This window comes from Malurus melanocephalus, unplaced genomic scaffold (assembly GCF_030028575.1).
Source record: "Malurus melanocephalus ecotype Western Australia unplaced genomic scaffold, MMel_1.1 scaffold_179, whole genome shotgun sequence".
NCBI classification, from domain to species: Eukaryota; Metazoa; Chordata; class Aves; order Passeriformes; family Maluridae; genus Malurus; species Malurus melanocephalus.
The window spans coordinates 412,653-429,484 of record NW_026623411.1 but is presented as its reverse complement, the minus strand read 5'-3'; the positions used below and the strand labels follow the sequence as shown (position 1 = coordinate 429,484).

At 35.4% G+C, this 16,832-nt stretch overlaps 1 protein-coding gene across 1 annotated transcript in view; it reads right to left on the bottom strand.

Moving 5' to 3' along the window:
• The window catches only part of DIAPH3 (diaphanous related formin 3), a 199,585-nt gene that overhangs the window by 36,983 nt on the left and 145,770 nt on the right, over positions 1-16,832 (bottom strand). The window contains exon 27 of the mRNA XM_057372834.1: positions 16,617-16,676. Within this exon, the coding sequence (XP_057228817.1) occupies positions 16,617-16,676 (60 nt within the window). The remainder of the gene's footprint in view (positions 1-16,616; positions 16,677-16,832) is intronic.

Genomic DNA, 16,832 nt, shown 5'->3' with positions numbered 1-16,832 from the left:
TTTTCGTTTATTTTAATTGAATACCTTTTGGGGTCTTCCATTTGTATTTATGACTAGACTATGAGATTATAACCAGTTCCCACACAACTTTGTCTTTCTGGGCTTTTCTTCCCTGGGTACTTATGGCAAATGACAGCTACCAACRGCCTTCTTGGATACTTTGTATTCAATGAGATGACTAAGGTATCAAAGAAACCACTCTAAAGGAAGAAATGACACTCAAATCTGGAAAGCCACAGGTGAATTAAACAAAGAGACTCCTCTCTTATGTTATGGAAAATCAAAAACCTGCAGCTGCTACCCAATGAACACTTATGCCTACAATGTCATCTTACCACTGCCAACCAATTACTTCAGTCTTTAACAGGCAGCAAGCCCAAAAGAATAGGAGGTTTTTGTTGGGCATTTTTTTGGTTGTTGCTTTGGAGTTTGGGKTTTTTTGTTTGGTTTTTTAATGTATCTCTATGACAGATATACTGAATCCTAGGAATGCATTTAGAGAAATGTATGGTTTGATGAGGTGATGGATGATGCTAACAAAGCAATGTAAAACCCAAGAAGGAATTAATTCATTTTCTCATAAAATGTATAGACCAGGAAGGACATGTTCATTTGGGATGAAAACTTAACCTAAATGCTATTTTATATCCTTCTGTTAGTGTAGGAAAACATGGAAGGGACATGACAAATATACACTATGTTTTTTCTTTAACCCTTATCTTAACCATAACTAATGGAAAAATATGAAGAAAATATAGAAATGGATCAAATATCCAAGAAATGACTGGTTAGTACTTGCACACCAGACCTTAATACATATTGATGATCATTTGACAGAAAAATACAAGAGGCATTTTCCTGAACGTGTAGGAGAATTTATCTTGCTTCTGCCTAAATTGATTCATCATCTTTTCAAAACAATTTCTCCCACAAAGGCCCCAGAAAAGGGCAGTGAGGGAGATGATCTGGAAAAATATGAAGTGAAATTAGAACAGCAATTTTTTCAGAAGTCACTGTGTTAATTTTAATCCTGTTGCAATAGGTTTGTGAACCTCCAAAAGAAAAGAAAAAGGAAAACAAAAGTATAAAGTAATAGTGTTGGTCCTATGATCTCAAGAACTATGTCAAACACAGTAGCTTTTATTCCCAAGGTATTCAGAGAAGGTGCCTTGGGATTCTGTTTCTCCAAAGGCAGATAAAAAAATGCCACTTATTATGGCATGTTTTCACAGGCTATTACAAAAAGAAGGGTTGTATAAAAGATGTGAAAAGAAAGGCTGCAGGCATGTTTTCTTTTGATTCTACTGGCACATCATCCACACAGAAAATCCTGTACCTCACACAAAAGGCCCATAGATCAATCTATATCTTCTTAGATTTTATACCCTGACCTAAAGGTTATCTAAATTGTAGTAACTGAGGCTGTATACCTTGCAACTTCACCTAAAAAGTAAGATGATGATCCAAAGAAGTGGCTGGATGTCTTGATTAACTCTGCCAAACCCATTTCTCACTGAGACTTAAGTTAGACTTAATCCATTGGGACTGTTTCACTACTAATAGATATTCAGAGCATGCAGTGATTGGGAAACAGCAGCTAAGACTGCTGGGTCAGTGACTTGTTTATTTCTAGAAAATTCACAAACATTCTCACACAAAGGAATGAAACTGAATCTGTGTTCTCATCTCCTGGCTAAATGATGAAGTAATCTGGGTGCTGAGCAAAGGCAGTAACATCCATCTCCTTCTTTCTCAATTGCTTTCCTTTCTTTCTCTCAGAAAAGCAAATATTTCATGCCAAATGGAAGGAAATTTCAGTTTCCAATACAATGCAGAAAAATGTACATTTGGGGTAAAATTTATTTTTTTTCTTTGTCTTACCAAAAAAAAAAAAAAAAAAAAAAAGAGTAGGTTTGTACAGCTCTGCCCCAGACATTTCTCTCAGGCAATATGTTCTCAAACTCCCCAGCAAATAACCCATTCCATTACTCCCCCTTTTCCCAAAATACATCTACAGTGTCAGAAGTGCTTCTTGATGGCAGTCAGCCTGCTGTTCAGTGACAGACTCACTTACGGAAGAGTTACCACATTTATTTTCAGCCTAGGATTTCTCCTGAATCTTTCAGGGTATCACATTACAACTTTAACAACAATACTTCCCTTTCCTCCCCACCATACAAAAAAAAACCCAAAAAACCCAAACAAACAAACAAATACCACCCCCTCCATGCCCCCAAAATTGCCAAACCTAAGCCCAACAAAACCCTTATTCAACAGGCAGTTTCAAACATTTTCCTGGAGTTGAAGGAAATAATCGAGTGGTAGGATTGGGTATTATAAATAGGTATATGTGCRCAGACAGGAAAGAAAAGCAGAAAAACAAACATTCTGCCTTTTAAGCTAGTTGATAAGGTATAATGGTAATACAAATTTTGGTCATCTGAAAATACTGTAACCAGTTTTAACTCTGTGCAATTTTGACCTTTCAGAAASGAACACAAATGATGTCCTTCTTTGATGAAATTTTAAAGGTTGAATGTAATTGGCTATTTTAAGGATTCTTTCTGGTGTGTAAAGACACATGGCTTTAAAACCTCATCTAGAGGTAAGTACAACTCGTATTTGAAACTACAGATAATGCCCACTTGTCCAGGAAAATGATGTGATTCTGCTACTACTACCAAAGTGCATTGTTGTGCAATGCCCTCTTATATAACACATAAGAGGAACAGTATCAGTTTTACGTTGTTTTCGTGGGAAGCAATTAGAGCACCTGTGCTATTAGTAGTCATCTCTGTTCCTATATAAATACAAAAAAAAAAGAATAAAATCCATCAGGGCAAGTTACCCTGGAGTAGAACCAGTGTTTATTTTCCATATCTGCCTTGTAAGCCCTACCTCTCTTCACTGACCACCAGAAAAAAACACCCACGACTGTAAAGTTTYGCTGAATGTGCAACAGCTTTGCAAACCCAGCAGCAGCTTTGCTGGGAAGTCCCTTAGCTGGGAACAAAGGTGTTTTGCCAGAACAAGGTTTGGGCAGTGTCTAACACTCATCTGGCATCTGCAGTCCCGGGGAGGGCTGGGCAGTGGGAGCGGTACTGGTCCCTCGGTCGCTGCTGCYGTCGCCATGGCAACCCGGGTTGCCYGGACGATGTGGCGGCTGATGCTCCCAACACAGTGAAGTGGCTTGGGCTCACACACCCGTTCAGCTCCACTGCACATCCTCTCCCTTCATTTACCACCTTAATTCATAAGAACTTGGTTTTCTTCATCTTTCTGTTCCCCCTCCTTCCAGTCCATGGTACATACAGGTCMATTTAAATAAGTAGGAACGGCTGAAATACCTTTTTTTTGCTCCTTYCCTTACATAGCCATAAGAATATCTGGAGTACAGCCAGACAAGCAAACACAAGAAGTCAGTCCAAATATGCTAATTTTTTTCACAGGTGGCTTACATTTCTTTCACAACAACTGATGGGGAGAAGAAAAGATTTATCCCTAAATAACGGAGCTGCTATAGCAATGGAGTAAAAGCAGCTATAGGGGTGGGCAGTAGTCTGCATGGTGAGCCAAGATAAGAGGAAACAGTAATTTAATTATCCCAAAGCACATAGAGTTGTTAATTTGAGCTGAATCTGAATTAACTGAAAATACTGTACCAGAAAATAAAACATGTAAATAAAGCGTTTCAGAAGCACTCTTCAAAACTTTTATCCCAAACAAAACAGAGAACTTCAAGCTGCTTTTTCCTGTTGGGTCACATATTTAAGTCAGGAAGCTGCTGTGAATTGTTAAACTTTTGAAAACATCACAGGCTTTCYACTTTTCTTTTATTAATGCTTATGAGTTTATCAAATGAAAATATCCACTCCAAATAAAGGCTATAAAMAGTCCTTCAGCTGATTCATGGTAATGCAGCCAGGCCACCGAACTGGCTAGTAACCAATACTCACTCCAAGAAATCATRCACTTCAAGACTCCCAGAGTCAGTTTGACTATGATGTCAGCTGCCACATTTTTTGATAGTTTCCTGTACATAGGGAAAGATGTAGCTACTTCACTGACTTCCTTCTGTGAACTAAGTACTTTCTCTTTTTTGACACATGACTATTATCAGACTAGGTTTTAAAAAGTGAATCAGAAGATAAAAGACAATCTCATTTCCAGTACCACTGTTTGTGTGAAATACTTTATTTCCATATTTCTTTTCATATTCAAAAGTATCAAARGAATGGGCACAAATGAAACAATTTCTAAAAACTAACAAGAAAAACCTATAAACAGTTTTTCTTTAAGCTAATAAACCTCTGCCCAAGTTCTACTTGCAATTATTTCTACTGTATTAGAAATGAAACTTTTAGGTAAACTCTGACTGTGATAAAGAAATATGAAAATTTTTATCAACAGTGTCTGTAGTGGCACTTGGGTACTTTTTATATTATCTTGTTGATGATTTGGACGATAGTCTTATTAACTTGCTTTAAGCATTAATTTAGTTTGACAAATAATATTGGTTAGACCACAGTATTTCTTGTTTCCTTAAATTGCTGCAAATGTAATTTGCCAACAAGGATGAAATAAGTAATATTAATTGGAAACCTATTTTGAAATAAAGAATATCCCAAAAAAATCACTGCTTCTGTTTGATGTGCAGTGATCCAGGGAGTTTCAAGGTTGACTCAATTTTTTGTTAATAATTGATGGGATTTTATTTACAAAAATGTAAAATGGAAAACGAGTACAGATATTTCCCATGAATACATATTACAACAGAGCATCTCTCGTGCATTGATCAGTAATGAGTTATTATATGCACTCCAATCATAAATCCCAGTGGAAAGTTTAACTGATAGAAGTTCTATTCTTAGCCTGACTTAATAAGCCTGGACTGATTTACTGAGTAAATTGAAAGATAGTTCAGCTTTCTTGGGTGAATTTGTTCACTTCCACATACCCACTTCTATGCAAGTTYAAGAGCTAAACATCAAATCCACCACTGCTCATATACCTCAAATTAATGAAACTCGTTAAAGACAACGGGTAAAACATTGGTTAAAATACATTACTTTCATTAAAGAGAGAAAGGATTTCAACATGCACTGAAATGGYATAAGCTCAAAGCTCAAATTTAATGTCTTTGATACACCAAACAAGAATATGTTAAAAGAAATTGAAATATCAATTATGATACTTTTAGTATTATGCTCTTTTTGTCCTAAAGATATGCAGCAGAACTTAGCAGTGCAGAGAAGCACTACACTTCATCAGAAGAAATCAATTCAAGGGCAATATATTCTTCACATCAGTAGACCTCATTCAAGTGTACAACGTATATCATTAGCTCCAAAATCTGAAAATCTTGTTTAGGACAGTAATGCTGCAGCACTCTTTTCTGAATACAAAGTACTTTGGACTTCTCACTACTTTGCTTACCATATTCCAAGAAAACTAACAAAATATAAAATTTTATTGCACTYAGTTTAGTTTTTGAAAGTGGAAAATTTGATGTAAAGAGAATTCTACATTAATAGCTAAAAAAAATTAGGCTGAAATCTGCCACTGAATCCAAGAACATAAGGCAGTACACCCTTTACTAGCATACACACTGGCAACTTAAGAAAAGCTTTCCCATTTCTCTTATTTTCCTACTGCTCTCCCTAACTTGTTCAGTTTAGCTTTGAAAAAKCCAGACCCTGGTAGATTAATTTTAGTCAAACTTTATTTCTATTATTTCCATATGGAATACAATTAGTACTTGTGTTCAAAAGTGCTCTTKACCAAATAAGTTTTCTTATCACTAGCAGAAATGTGTCACTTAAGTGCAAACATTGAAATAACTTGCACTCTGCCAATGTAGGCCATTGGTATAAATGTTTTCAAACTACAAATAAGAAGCAACTTCTATTTATTTGGTGATTTTTTTTTTTTTTTTTTTCAAATGGGCTAAATTAAAAGCAAAGAGGCACTAAATATACCCTGCAACTACTCAATGCACTAGCACTGTAGAAGCAGAGACGAAGAAATATTGTTTGATTGTGTGGTGCAACCCCAGAGCTAGCAGATCTTAAAGTGCATCTTGCAGCAGTATCTGAGCTGAACCAGATTCTGAGCAACACCCTGTTCTGGATGGAAGATCTGAGTGTGCAGTGCTTGAACCCCACACCACCACCTTTTCCCCAGATCTTTAAAAGGATGTAAACTGTATGGCTATTTAATTTAAAAACATTTTATGAAGTTTGGATAGCCCATTACTTTAAGTTAYTGCTGACCTGTCTCTCATTTAGCTTTAAGTAGTTAGGACATAATCTTTTTTAATGTATCTCTTTGGACTTTCAGTTATTAGAAAAATAATAAAAGTATACTGTATTTTGTGTTACTACAGCTTTCCCAGAAAACATTAGCTGGATATCCTTTGCAGACTTTCTGGTTGCTTAGTTCCTTCAACATGCACAATTTCACCAAAGCTTTATTACCAATGTGAGTGTAAAAGACTTCTATAATAAGTAATATTCTCATTTTTAGACCACAGTACATTTTATAGTTTATTGGCACAGGTCAAAAATGCCCTTTTTATTAGGCTAAGTCTGCAGTTACAGACTGAAGTAGGAGTAAAATGTTTTATACACTAGAGTYAAGTGGTTCTGTTGAATGTGCTAATGTGCTATAGGACTGCTAAATGAGTAAGAAAGATGTGTTAGAAGAAAGATGCAACAAGATGTGGTTGGGAACAAACAAAATTATCATTAGGTATAATTCATACGGTTTCTGAGATGAATAGAAAGAAAGAAGTAAGGTCCATGAAGGAAGATCAGAACCCAAAACAAGAAATCAGGGTATAACTAGTAGTACCTGCAATTGAAAAGTCATTAACACTTTATTTTCTAACTTCTAATATGAAAGATAAACCTTTTTTATTTGATGGGCATTGGAATGTGGAAAAGGAAGAAATTAATTCCACTTCAGCATGCTTTCTGTCCCACAGGAAGCAACTATTCCAAATAATATAATCCAATCTTAGACTATAAGATTCATGTATTTTTGACCCCACTGAAACAAATCCAAGATTTTATAAGAGCAGATCTCACTACATAACAAGTTTTCAATAAAAWGATCTCAGAGCAACTGCTGTTAGGTGGATAAACAGAGACTGGGTAAACTCAGCGGAGAGTAATTGGCTGTGTCCTGTTTTCAGTCAGCAGCTGGCAACAGAGAAAGAACAGACTTAAAGCACCGGGGTAAGCTTGGAGACTGATTAGTCAGGAAGCTATTGCTAAAGGCAGCAAGAGTAGGAGCTATCCCGAGAGCTCTCTCACAGCAGTTTTCTCTGCCCTGTGAGACACAACTGGAAATCCCTTAATGCACTCTGCCCTTCATTTATTTTTGCTACTGGACATTTGAGAGCATTTAAGAATGTTACTTTTTTGAGTAGTTGCCTGATGATGGATCACACAGAATTAAAATGATTTTATATTTCTTAGAGAAAGGGGAAGACTACCATCTACAGTACAATTATAAAACTAGGGATTACCTGATAGCAAAATACTTTTATTCGGTGCTGAATGGCCAAAACAGAGTTTGCAACTACTCATGCATCAATCCTAAATTACTCTTCATGCTGAAATTATGAACTCACCGTGCATTTCAGGAAGGCTGCATTACTTAAAGACACAGTACTGATACATTTGCTTTTAATCCAGATAGTTTAATGAAACATGGGTAGACCCAAAAATACTATCACTGAGCTAGCAGTWTAACACAAATTACACAAATACATTCTATAGTGAAAAGATGAGTACCAAAAATACTAGAATTTGGAAGAATGACAGAGTTAGCTATTCAAATTAAATGTAAATTTCATATGCATGCATGTAAGAGAATTGCTATTTTTTTTCCCCTCAGAAGTACTTGTATCCTTCATTGCCTAGGACTGAATACCAACTTAAAGAGTGGCTATTTAAGCTGTTGTTTTATCTGCAATATTGAGTGCCCTGTTTTATTAACTTTATCATACACAGAGACAGAGAACTAAAACATGAACAACTGTTATCAGGTCTCTCACCCTCAAGCACTTTAAATTGGAGGCCTGAACTCATTGACTRTTAACAATTTATATAGGCTAACTCCTGTGTAGAATGGGTATGTGCCTCTCTCTAACTACTACAAGGAGCCTAAACACCCTAAACGGTGCATCTATTTATCAGGCATTTTATCTCTTCAAGAGATTCAGACTTCAGGTTGCAAACCAGGAAGAATTTCTTTACTGAATGGGTGGCAAAGCTTTGATGTGGACTACCCAGGGAGGTGGCAGAGTCACATGACAGTGTTCAAGAAAGGACTGGTTGTGGCAATTAGTGCTGTTGTTTAGTTGACACAGTGGTGTTCTGTCAAAGGTTGAACTCAATGATCTTGCAGGTTTTTTCCACCTTAATAATTCTATAAAAACCCAAATAACCCAAAGTCAAGGCTACTTCCCACTCACCTCCACTAAAAAGAAACAAACAAAAACGGGTTTAGGAACAGAGGAAGGGATAGGGCAGCCTATCAGTTTGTTGCTTTTATTTTGATGTAGTYATCATTTAATGCTATCTTACTCTATAAATACTGACCATAATGTAACAAAGTCSTCCACAAGCTCCTCCCTCAGCCTAATTGTCTAATTTGGCATTATGTTCATATGAGTTAATCAGCAGATTTGGAAGCATTAGATTGACTCAGACAGCTCTTGAGCTAATGATGGTCAGGTGAAAGATAAGGCACCACAAAGTTTGCTCTCTCTTGGAGAAGATGGATCAAAGTAGATATTTACATTTTAGAATACAGGAAGAAAGAAATATATTCAGTCTCCCTTYTCTGGTAATGACAGCAACAAAATGCACCTACTGAAATAAGAATATGTCCTCAGATAAAKGCTTCTGTGCTTATGCACAGAAAACAAAGCACTTTTGGCAAGGAATTGAAAGACAGTGTTTGGGGATTAATCTCTTCTTTTGAAACTAAAGCAACATTAAAAAAAGCACCAAATGTAATTATGATTACAGTAAAAAAAAACAAAACCACAAAATGGCAACCTTATACAAAGCTATAAAAGCAGTGGAAGCCTTTATGTATTAATAGGTTTTATATTCTGACCCTTTCTCTAGAGCCTAGAGAGAACAATGGGAAGATCATCACCTTTAAGACTTATTTCTCTGGCTAACATGTATCTGTAGTAACTCAAACAGCTGCCTTTCAGCTAAGTACACAACTCTGACAGGAATTTTGTCTGTTGTTAATAAATTTAGTTACTAAGCTAAAAGACCAGTAAAACTTAGGTGCCAAAGTTAAGCTGGGTAATGTARGCTCTCACTCAGCTGTGTTTAACCCTGGTTCATCAAGATTTACTATTCCCTCAAGGAGAGGATTTAAACCATGTTTTCTCTATCCCTTCTCTTCATTAGACCTTCTCACAGAGTGCCACTACAAATAACAAATGTTAGTGAGTCTAGTGATTCAAATACTTATAACGGATGGGGATGGATAATAATGATTCCTGCCACATTCTTGGACATATAGTTCTGAAACTCCATAGCTCCAGTAGGTGTAGTACACAGATAGCCAAATATCTTCTGAAACCTCCAAACTGGGAYGTGATATCCAAATTTGTTCCTGACCTAAAAGCTACCCTGCCTCAAGCACACAAAGTAGACTGTCTAGAGCTAATTCAAGTATTTTTATGTGCACTGTATTATAATGCACCATGTACACTCATCTCTTTTCAAATACAAGCAAACAGGCTTAAAGTCTAAGAAAACAGATAAAAAGAAAAACCTCTGGAATAATTATTTTCCTGTGCTGAAAATCTGCTGAGATTTCATTCCATTTCCCTGTTTATGACACTAAGTAGTCTCGATGCTATCTTTTCAATTTCTTATTTTATCRTTTTGCTATGCTACAAGGAGGGAAAAAAAATCAAGAACTGCAAGTTTGGATAGTGTAGAATAAATTCACYCTTCGTTTTCCAAATCCCAGTCTTTAGCTTTTTTAAAACCTAGGGCAAATACGGTSCAGCTTGTAAGGTCAAGCTTAATTTCTCTAGTGTATGGAGTTAGGTAATACCAAGAGACAAACAAGTGTGACAAAACTCTCTCTGTGAAAATAAAAAACTTCACCATTAAAAAAAAAAAAGTCTTGTTTTTAAGACATTGTGACAAAAAGACTATGCTATTAACAGTTGTAGTCTTTTAAAGAAAAGGTATATAATAGTTATCCTCCAGGAAGTAAAATAATCCAGGAAATTGCATAGACGTCATGCAGTTTTTCTGTTTGGTTAAAACTATTTTGCTTTAAAAAGTTGTTGGCTTTTTTTTTTAAACCCAAAGATTACCATGCCAAGGACAAGAGCCAAACTTCTTCACAGTGCATGAAAGTGAATAGATTGATTAGCCCAGTACCTTCCAAAATCCAAATATTCTTTCTTGAAATGACTTGAACTGCAGCTTCTCATCTTGGATCTGAGAAAAGAGGATTTGTAGACCAACCAGCTCTCACTATTCCTGATTGTTCAGTGGAAGCCTGGCTATGATGTTTCCTTGTGCCACTCAGGCAAGWGCTGCATTTGATCCCTGCATTTCCTTCCTTTACCATTCACGATCTCCACCTTTGAGCCAACAAWTGGCCTTTGGAGGTTTCAGATTATTTTGCTGAGTGATTGATGCAGATATTGCCTTTAGGCATGTATGATGGAAATACACAAGGCTCATCTATTTTTTGAATGAAACAAAGAAGGTACTGGATTTATCAAGCAGCTTACAGACACAAGTGCCAATTCTGATTTAATTTAACTGCCAATTTCCCTYGAGAGTATTCAAAAACTTGAAAGTAAATCTTCCAAGTGCTTCCACCCCAAGAAAGGGAAGAAGCTGAAGATACTCTTGTTTTCTCTGCATCAATTTGCACCTTTGCAGAGCCTTGGCTTATAATGAAAAACAATCAGGCAGAAACATAACTCCAGTATTTCTTCTACACTACATTTTTGTTCTGTTGCAGCAACCACTTAGGAAAAAAAAAGAACCTAAATTCTCCCAAAGGAAGAAAAAAAAAATCCCAGAACATTATGGGAACATATTCATTTACATGGTAAAAAAAGATTACTTAAGAAAAGTGCTTGAAGAATTTAATGAATAATCCTTTGTGCTTTCTCTACWTCTTTTGAATTAATGACTAAACAATGTTGCATTAACCAGACATCACTCTAGTCACAAAACAGACTCAGGTTAGTAAGTGTCTCAGATTTTGTACCCAGTGAAGTCTTTAACCAGAGAAAACTCATTTTTAACACCTAGTTGATGAAAATGTCCTAATATATCACTTGTGGTTTATGTGTGATTTTTTAAAGAAATATAACCCCTTTAAGAAAATAYATATATGTGTGTATCTATCTCTCTTTAAAATTCACAATATAAAGAGCTCTATGGCTGTTGTTCAACGAATCTGCTATTCAGATGAAATTTCTAAATGCCTCCGAAAAATGAGGCAGAATACTACTTGTTCTTAACATTCAGAAAACAGAAGTAAAAGAGACTGGTAAATTTATACGTAAAATTTTGTTTAACAAATGTGGAAGAGACTTGAAAACTTCTATGAGAAGTGATAGAATCTCTTTGCTATATATATGAACTTAGTAATTGACTTYGAATGGGAAGTTCTGTGTGACTACACAATGAAAGAACAAATATGGGTAAATTGCTGATATTTTACAGGTCCCTTTACAGATTTAAGATTTTCCACTGATAAATTTTCAGCTGACTGCTTTGACTATATAACTTGCCTGCTGTAGCTTTTGGAAATCTGGTTACTTACCTAGGCAATTATGAAGCTGACATTTACTGTATGTGCAATTATGGAATATACAGTGTCACTGCTTTCAAATGTCACCTTTTTGCTACCATTCTTATCTTGCAGAAAGTGTCCTTGCCTCCCTTGAGAGCAGTGATCTTATTCAACTAATACCAATGTACACTGGCAAAATATTTACAAAAGCAATTAACTCTTCTGAGTGTCTAATTTGACATGTTCAAAGGGTCGCAACTTTACGAATGAAATTGTCAAACCTCTGGAGAAAAAGCCCCATTATAAGGTCCACCTTGTCTCAAGGTGGCACTTCAAATTTTTACTCTGAAAAAGCCTGGGTTCTTTTTCTTGTCTGTATTATGCTCAGATATAATGCTATATAAGACACAGGCAGAGTGCAATCTTACTCATCAGAGTTGATAAGGGAAATCTCAAAAGACTTCAGTAAAATAGACATGGACATTTTTTGTAGGATTGCAATTCCTCCTCAACTTTCTAAATACAAGTTGTCAGTGTGTGTTTAGCTCATAATAAGGGAAAGATAACTTTTTTTCTGTCTAGATTAGTATTTTCACAGTAATAATATGCAATTACTACTAATTTGGAGTACCTTTTTTCTTTCTTGACAGAGTCTCCATCCATTTTTTCAGCATTCGGCATTGAAAAATAAGTAAATCATTAAATAAATGAGCATTTTATACCTTTCATTATATCAGTCTTTATTTTAAAGAGTATTTTGTTRGAAAARGTCTCAAAAAAATMATTTCTYATTTTTCATTCTAAACACTTCTTGCTGGCTGCCATCCCTTCTGACTTGGATACTTTCCTCATTCTAACACTCAATTATGAGTGTGAGAGATTGCTAAAAAACTGCATCAAAATTAATCTTTTTTCCTAGATATTTTGGAATGAAAATTCTTCAGGGATATTTCTGTGATTTTATGTGTTTGCAGCTGCGGCAATGCAGAAATAATTCTAAAGAAAGAAATAAAAATGTGTAAATTCATTTTCCTTGTCTGGATATAATTTTTTTTCCAACACATGCAAAATTGACTTTTATGGTCAGTTTATTTGAATTCTGCTTCTGCTCTAGGAAAAAAAAAAACCAAAACTATTATAAACAGTATAGATGGTTCCAGGGGAATTATTTCTGTTACAATAAGCAGCAGTTTTACTTGACCTATGAAGTCAATATTGAAGTGAAGGTTTGGTCTTAAAATGGCAAAAGCTAAGAACCATTTTTTAATAGAAATCTTATTAAATGTTTTTATTTCATAACAGTGCCTACAGTTATTCCATGTTTTCTGTTGAAAACTTGTCTACTGAGTAAAACTTCACAAAGCTTTACAAAAATTTTCTCCACCAGAGGTACATATGTTTGTGATCACACGGCTGAACACGCACTGTGCCTTCAAAGCAGTATCTACTATGAAGAACTGCTAATGCTCAAGAGGGGGCCTTTATACTAACATATTTGGGAAAAAAAGGTTATCTTCATGGGTTGCTTCTTCACTGTTAGGTAATTCCTAATGTTCACTATGTACAGTTGAAGAAAAGACAGAAACATACACASACTTAGAGAAAAATTAGGCTGAAATGACAATCATAGCTTGCTGTCATACACAATGATGAAATAAAAATGACCTCTATGTAGTTACACTGTTGGTTTCAAGAACTAAGATGAGCTTGTGCTCACTGTCAGCCCTGCTTGTCAAAAATAAGGTAGCAGAGACATTAATATGGATATCAGATGACAGTTCTATTACAAATACAAGATGAAAAGAACCCAATGAACATGAAAAAAGGGTTTCCTTATCCTTAATTGGGACAGAATGAAAATGCTACATAAGGGTTTTATTTAACAGACRTCTTTAAAATGCTTCAGACTACCTGTGACATGAAAATTATTCTATTGTGTACAGATCTACCAAACAAACAGCTATAGCAACTACAACTATCTTTTACCATGGAAGTTTGATCTGAATATAGAAACAAGACCTTTTTGTCACCTTTAGAAATGCAGTCCACAGCGCAATTACTGATTGGGACAGAAAGATTTCTTTTAACCTCTGCAGTCTCAAAAAGAAATCTGTATTTTTTTACTTGCCTTTTTTATAGCTCTTCTTTACTCACAGCATTCTGAATATGATCTGCTTGTAAAGATAAACACTTTCTGCGGCATTTGAGGTATGTGTATATATGCAATCAAAGCTGCATCTCAAATTTGTATTCATGCAATTCAGGTAGCATTAGATTGGCTAATGCTACTGCAAATAAATGTGTAACCATAGCAGCAGAGAACTTGATGCAGGCTGCAAAACCTGACCAAAAACTTAGTGAATAATGCAGCTATCTGTGCTGCAGTAGGCTCWGCCCTGCCTTGGATATGCTGCTCCACATATTTGAACTTTAGTACCTTGAAATAAACATACAAGCTGCAGGTATGCCTTGACTCTTATTGTAAATAATTGATAAAGGTGGATCAGCCACAGCTATTAGCTACCTGAAATGATCTTCTAATGTGCAAAATCTCGATCATTGAAAATTAAGTGGTTTCTTCTGCTCCCTAAATAAAATAATAGACCCCCTCTGCTAGATGCTATTGAATCCTTAGTACAACACTAAAATTATACCAATACTCTGCTTGTGCCATACAGCGATCTGAATTGGAACTCCAGCAAAAAGCATAACCCACACTGTTTACTGCAGTCTATGGTTTTTTGCAGTTAAAGCAAACTCTAACATTACCAGGTAATTTTGCACATAGATGTAATTCAGTTGGTAATTTAAAAATACAAAACACTCTGAATGGGAACAAAATATACCAATCGCATCTACATCAACTAAAATCCAGTGTATATTATTTTCATTTGTAAGGCATGAAAATTTTTCCAAGATTTAGTAATTCCAAATGTATATTATTTCTGTTAGTTATGGAGCAGGAYCTTTTCCCCACAAGAAATATTGTGACTTGATGGGCCTTGTCACAAGCATTAAAAATACAACTGGTAATTCTGATCACAAAAATAGAGCAAATTTGAACTTGACCAAACCTACACATCATGTTAGAAAGAGGCAATCTGTTCAATAACAGAAGAATGCAGTAAGATTSAAAATAACACACATTCAACTACTGTGGGATGTAGCATGAGAACCAGTACTCCTTTTTAATCAGAAGTATCAGCTGAACATTTCCAGAGCTTTCAGGGGAGCTCAACAGATCACGAAGAGAAAAATGGCCCATGCAATAGCTAGCATTCCACTAAATTTATTCTTCCACCTTTTTTTTTTCCCTTAAGCTGTCTATTTAGTTAAAGCAAACAATTTCAGCTCTCAGTTCTAGAGCTAAGAAGCAGCATTGGCTTCCTCTTCTATATTCCTTTGTTTTACAGAGTTTGTCTAAGCCTGAAAAGCAAATGCTGGTTTGATACCATTGTACTGAGGGTGACATTGGCAATATCCATCCGATGTTCAAATCATTTCATGGTTTACACTAAGATTCTTCAGCATTAAAATTTTGGTGGGTTTGAGTGTTAAGTTTGTTTTTGTTGATTGTTTTTTTTTTAATCTGAAACATGGCCATAATGTTCAACCAAAAGCAGTTAGTCTGAACACTGGAAACTACAGTCTGTCCACAGACAGCCACCTAGATAGAATCTGCTGATAAGAATCAGTATTTAAAATAATTGCTCTTCAAGCAGAAACTCTTACAAGATAAATTCAGATGTGCTCTATAGTCATCACTCAAATATCAATACGTTATGTGCTAGACAAGTACCTGTCAAATATACTTGATTTCTCTTTGATACAATTTCTCTAATTATGTTTAAACTGTCCTTCCAGCTCTACTGGTTCAATTTTGTGCTTATAATGCCAATTCAACGGGTTTAAGTCTTTTTTTGCGACACTTAGAGAAATAAACACATAAACATGAGGTATAATTAACATAAYTAATTTTATGACATCTGCTTTATAAAACCCACAGTGCATTTAAATATAAAAAATAGTGCGTTCTGCTTTAAAAACTAAGAAAGATTCCCCCCCCCCAAATTAAAATTTCTCTTTAACAGAGGCACAACAGACATAAACTTTTTCCTGCAACCACTAGTCATGAGCAACTGAGTCACTCTGGACGCCTCAAGCTTGATTAAMACACAGCTAACAGAGTAATATTCTGTAGATTGTCTATCTAATGAAGCTAACAGACACCCACATCTGCACTGTCACTTTCCTCGTAGGAACAAATCCTACTGATTGCAGTGAGATAGTTCAGCAGTTTATAAATAAATATTTACTATAACTTTGTTGATACAACATCCCTTTTGAATTACACTGGTAAACAATMGTTTAAACCACTCCAGTTATAGCATCAAGAAAACCAGAACAAAGAAACTCAGAATGAATGCCAAAACTTCTCTGGTTTGGTATAATAAGCACTCAGTAACACTTCAAACATTATGCAATCTCTGCTTTCTATTACAGTTCCATAATCCCTAAAAACTTGCATAATAATTTTCAAGGATTTAAAAAGTACCACAATTTGAAAACATAATCAAAATTTAAATAAATAAAAATCCCATAAAAGATAGAAGAGCTTTGCAGAGTAATGAATAAGTATAGTTTCAGGATGTAATAAGCAGATGATTCTTAAAAAGCAAGTTCCAATATGGTTAAGTACTCCACTAATGAACAAAACTGAAAAAATAATCTGAGCAGTCTTGAAAGCACAGATCAACTACATAAGCTAGGCTAAGTGCATGCAATCCATGAATATGGTTCATTACCATGGTTACAAGCTTTCAGCACAGGCCGCTGTGTGGTTGGACTGAGATTTTGTTGTATGTCTGCAAAAGCAAAGAAACAATGGAAATAAAACACCTATTTGAAAGCTATCACAGTATTACAACATTACAAACAGAACCATTTAAAAGTTAGGTATTGCTCGGAATAAATGAATAAGTTATATACCAGACAAATAATTTGACCCAGACTCACTTATG